Source organism: Aplysia californica, unplaced genomic scaffold, assembly GCF_000002075.1.
Source record: "Aplysia californica isolate F4 #8 unplaced genomic scaffold, AplCal3.0 scaffold00346, whole genome shotgun sequence".
Taxonomy (NCBI): domain Eukaryota; kingdom Metazoa; phylum Mollusca; class Gastropoda; order Aplysiida; family Aplysiidae; genus Aplysia; species Aplysia californica.
The window spans coordinates 259811-264810 of record NW_004797616.1 but is presented as its reverse complement, the minus strand read 5'-3'; the positions used below and the strand labels follow the sequence as shown (position 1 = coordinate 264810).

The window sequence follows — 5000 nt, the reverse complement described above, 5'->3', positions numbered from 1 at the left end:
CTTACCTTACCCCGTCTCATCTCACTTATCCCACATGGTCACCAACAGCTGAGGATCCAGGCCTACGACACGGTGTATTCGGGCAACAGAGTGCAGGCAGACCTGGTCATCCGAGTGGTGCGTAACAGGAACGGCCCCGTGTTTGCCAACGGACGCTACGACTTCACCATCGCTGAGACTTTCCCTCTGGGCAACATCATCGGAACTGTGGAGGCTACCGATGCTGACCGGGTAAGGCATCCACGAGCTGTACCTTGATTAGAAAGGCAATCACTATGTTTTTTGAGAAATTTGTGTTTGCTTTTCAGTTTTTGAAAAATGATTAATCTTTATGACTCACACACCAGTTTTATAATAATATGCAGGTACAAGTACTTTTTTGTGTGGGGTCATTTGCCTGAAGGAAGATGTCAGTATAATTATAAGACAACTTGTTAAAACTTACTGTGTATTATATATATATATATATATATATATATATATATATATATTTCCACTGTCAATCTGACTCAGGACCAAGTGACATTCACAAGCCTGGCAGGAGGCGAGGCAGCCGACCTGTTCTTCCTGAACTCGGAGACCGGTACCATCTCGCTGCGGAGCCCACTCATAGCAGCCCTACAGAACCAATATGCTGTAAGGGTTTTTACGTTTTGCGCTGTTACAGTAAAATAATTCAGTTATGAAATTTATTTATTCATTTATTCATTTGTTCTTTAATTCATTTGTTCATTTATTTATTCATTTGTTCATTTATTTATTTATTTATTTATTTATTTATTTATTTATTTATTTATTTATCTATTTTTAAATATTACAATAATGAGATTCCCTTGATCCTATGGACTTCTATTTGAAGTACGTATTTTTCTCACCAAGACAAATGTTTGTGAATATAATTCCGTTTTGTTTGGAGTGTTTTACATTACATTGAGAGCAGTAAGTCAGGTACGCTTTGGGGAATCCCATTTGCTGTCACATAATCACGTATCAAAATCCTAAATCATTCTGAGGTATTTTACCCTATTATTTGATGTTAAATCTCAATGTATTTATTACCCAAAAAATTTTTGGTTTTCACATTACTTTTTGATGATTTTATTGAGATGAAAAAGCAGTTTTCATCTTGTTTAACTTAAGTTTTTACTTAATCACCCAATCTTTTATGAGAAATGTTACAGGCATGGTTCATATGTAAAGTGTGTAAAAGACCAACATAGTAGAGCATGAGAGCTATTGAAAAGTTATTTCATTTTATCACTATTATTATTTTCAGTGTTATTATTGTTGTTTTTTTGTTGTTCTTGTTTTGTTGTTGTTGTTCTTATCATTACCATATTATTATTTATTTTTATGTGGCTTTATTTTTAATTCTTCCCTGTTTTAGTTTGAAGTGGAAGCGTCGGACAATCGTGCCTCTTCCATCATCAAGCGTTCCCGTGTCACAGTGACCATCTCCATCCTGCGAGACAGCGGCCCGCCCAGATTCGTCAACACTCCCTACGAGATCAACGTACCCATCAACCAGGCGGTCAACTCCAGCGTCTTCCAAGTGGTGGCGACTGATCCTGATCTCAAGGTAATTTTTATCTTTTGCCGTGGTCTTGGCTATCGAAAAGTCCTTTTAGTCTTAGTAAGGTTTTTACGGCACTCGCAACTACTTAAGGTCATATGAGCGCAAATATGATTAATTTACATTGTTGTGAGCCAGGCTTGAAAAGTTCTTCTTTGCATATTATGTATAGTAGTGCCCGGCAGCAGTAAAGTTCACAGGACTTTGCTGTAGCTTTCTAGGCTGACCAGTTTGTTTCAGTTTACCATTTCAGCCACTTGGGAATGTAGTGTTGTACTCATGTAGTCTTTGAGACTTGTTATAACAAAAAGTGCATTTATATGGCGTATATCCATGGCCTACAGCATGCTTTATGCGCTTTACAATAATTATTACCCCACTAGACTTTAAAACACTCGGAAACATTCTTGTATTCTCTTTTAGCATTACAGTGCAAACAGCCGTTTAGGCGGTCACTCAGACACTGACAAACGTACCATATCTTTGGCCATCTGTAGTTGGATACCCAATCTGCTCTGGGTGAAGTGAGGAGAATTGTATAAAATGCCTTTCTCAAGTACACAATTTCAAGTCCCGGATGGCATTCTAATGTGACACTGTCTTTTACATAACCCTTTGTTACTGAATATTAAGTTCTCACAGTGCTGGTGGGTGAATTTAAAAAAAAGGATGAAGTACATTTATTCTTAACATATTAATGTTCTAACCATTTTAGTTAAGCCAGGAACTTAAATCTTACATTGGACATCTGAGCACTTTAAAGTTTTAATGGCTAGCGGCTGAGCAGTTTTATTAATATAGCTTGTTTGAATCAGGACAAAAATACTTATCTATTTTATTTCTCTCTCCAGGGTGAGATCAAGTACAGACTGGACGGCTACCAGCCCGGCACCTTGTACTTTGGCCTTGACACTGACACAGGCTCCATCACCGTGCGTCGCATTCTCACACTGGACACCGACGTATTTGCCTCGTACACTGTGAGTTTTTGTCTCTTTCTTTTTTGAGTGTGGAGTCATTCGTCAAGAGGAAAACGTTGCATTGAAACAGCTAGTTCGAAAAAAATATATATTCAATCAATATTTGAAGCTTTTTGCTCATTAGTCATCTCAGTTTTATCTTAGTAGTTTTGAAGCTTTAGGCCCAGTGTCAAAAGGTCAGATTCACAAAGAATGTTAAGAAATTTCAGCATGATTGCTTTTAGATTTGTGGTAATTTGAATGTGTATTTGAGAAACAGGCCAGCCAAACAGAGAACATTTGCTCCGCGACCACTAGTTATGGTTTACTGATGTTTGAATATCTTAAAATCTCCTATATTGATAGTGCTTCTTGTGATTTCGAAACATATCTCTGGATGCATACACATTATCATTGTGTGAGTATACTCCAACAGTGTGTACAATTTTAGAAGGGTTTTTAACTCTTTCTCAGTTGTACATGTGTTTGACATACCTTGATTTTTTATTGTGATGCAATATTGAACATCTCATTGTGATTAAAAAGGGGCAATATTAATGCAATTTATTATTACATATTTTTCTTCTTCTTCTTCTTTTCCCTCTTCTTTTTCTTCTTCTCCTTTTTCTTCTTCTTCATATTATCTGTTTACCACATTGTTCTAACTGTTTCTCTGTTTCCTGTCCCCCAGCTACTGGTGACAGCATTCGACACGGGCAACCCGGAGATCGAGACCACGGAGGCGGTGAAGATCAATGTGATCAGGAACCTGTTCTCCCCGCGCTTTGTGTCCTCCACCTATGAGGACAGCGTCTTCGACTACCAGCCCGTGGGCACAAACGTCCTGCAAGTGGCCGCCTCTGACGATGATATCACTGTAAGACGCAGATGTGTGCTGTTTGTGGTCAACTCAAAATGTTTGTGTTGTTACTTGGAACATAAAACAAAGATTTTACACTACTAACCTTCTGTCACATGCCACTATAACAGGAATTAGCCAAACCTGTTCCTCTGCTCTGTGTTGTGATTCCTTCCGCAGCTTTGGGGCCCCGATGCGTTGGATTGGAATTTCACTCTTCACGCACAACTGAACTGAGGCTCTAACTAGCCATTCTCACAATCTATACTGTCAGCAGGCCTCCTCTGCCTTGATACAACTGTCTCCTCTCAAAGTCCCACCAGTAGTAACTCAGACTTTTATCAACTTGCAAACAGTACAACTGAACACAGACTCACACTTTACTCACTCTCACACTTTCAGTCAAACAATACAATAGGCTAGGCCTAACCCCCTGCCACAACCAAAAACAACCAAATACACCACAGTTTGCTATTACTTTCTTTGCTTCAATCTTTTACCATGCCAGCTACCTTCATTAGTTAATGAGATCTATAACTTTTCTTACTCCTTGGATGTTAAACTTTATCATCAGTTCATGATGGACACTTATTGTTTTTATTATTGTAATAAGATGCAGAATATTTTTCTTGTTTTTGTTGTTGTTTTTTCACTTTATAGAAGACACATGTGAAGCATGGACCATCAATTATCAAAATAAAAAAGAATTTACAACTTTCGAAATGAAATGGTATCGAAGAACTCTAACAACATTATGGAGACAGGAAATAAAGAATGAAGAAGTACTTAAAAGAATAGGTGTAGAAATGCCAAGGCTCATTCAGAGTGTAGTACAACTGAAACTGAACTATCAACCATCTATCGCCCTGAACTCTCCTCCCTTTCTTTTCCATGTATGTTATTGTTACTCACTAGAAACAGCTCTGATCTTTTGCATCTTTATGACCTATTTGTGTTGCAAGCACCGTAAAACTCTTACTGAAACTTTACCAAACATCTTCCTTCATCAGAGTCCGGAGAACGAGTTTGTGTTTTCGATCGAGGATGGCAACGCGGCCAACAACTTCTTCTCCATCAACCCATTCAGCGGCATCATCACCGTCAACCGCGACCTCTCCGAGAGCACACCCTCCACCTACACTGTGAGTCTTAACCCTTTATCTCAGAGAGCACACCCTCCACCTACACTGTGAGTCTTAACCCTTTATCTCAGAGAGCACACCCTCCACCTACACTGTGAGTCTTAACCCTTTATCTCAGAGAGCACCCCCTCCACCTACACTGTGAGTCTTAATGGCTCGGTTATACATAACGATAGATAATACAAAAGCTGAACGATCTGTAGTTTGAATCATAAGGAAAAAGCACTGCTATCTGTGGTGAGTTGTGGTGGTTTTTTGTCTCATAGCTGCTCGCTATTAATACCTTTATTTTACTCTCTTTACTATGTTCTATAACCTCTTCCTTCTTGGTTATTATAGATATCATCAGCTCATTACTCTTATTGATGTTGTTGCTCTTCTTCTTCTTCTTCTTCTTCTTCTTCTTCTTCTTCTTCTTCTTCTTCTTCTTCTTCTTCTTCTTCTTCTTCTTCTTCTTCTTCTTCTAG

At 38.6% G+C, this 5000-nt stretch overlaps 1 protein-coding gene across 1 annotated transcript in view; it reads left to right on the top strand.

The window, feature by feature from the left end:
- LOC118477175 (protocadherin Fat 4-like) overlaps positions 1 to 5000 on the top strand; it is a gene marked incomplete in the record, with an annotated part of 113600 nt that overhangs the window by 67439 nt on the left and 41161 nt on the right. The window contains 6 exon segments of the mRNA XM_035970945.1: positions 49 to 231; positions 514 to 636; positions 1388 to 1579; positions 2425 to 2553; positions 3224 to 3409; positions 4402 to 4533. Of these exon segments, the coding sequence (XP_035826838.1) occupies positions 49 to 231; positions 514 to 636; positions 1388 to 1579; positions 2425 to 2553; positions 3224 to 3409; positions 4402 to 4533 (945 nt within the window).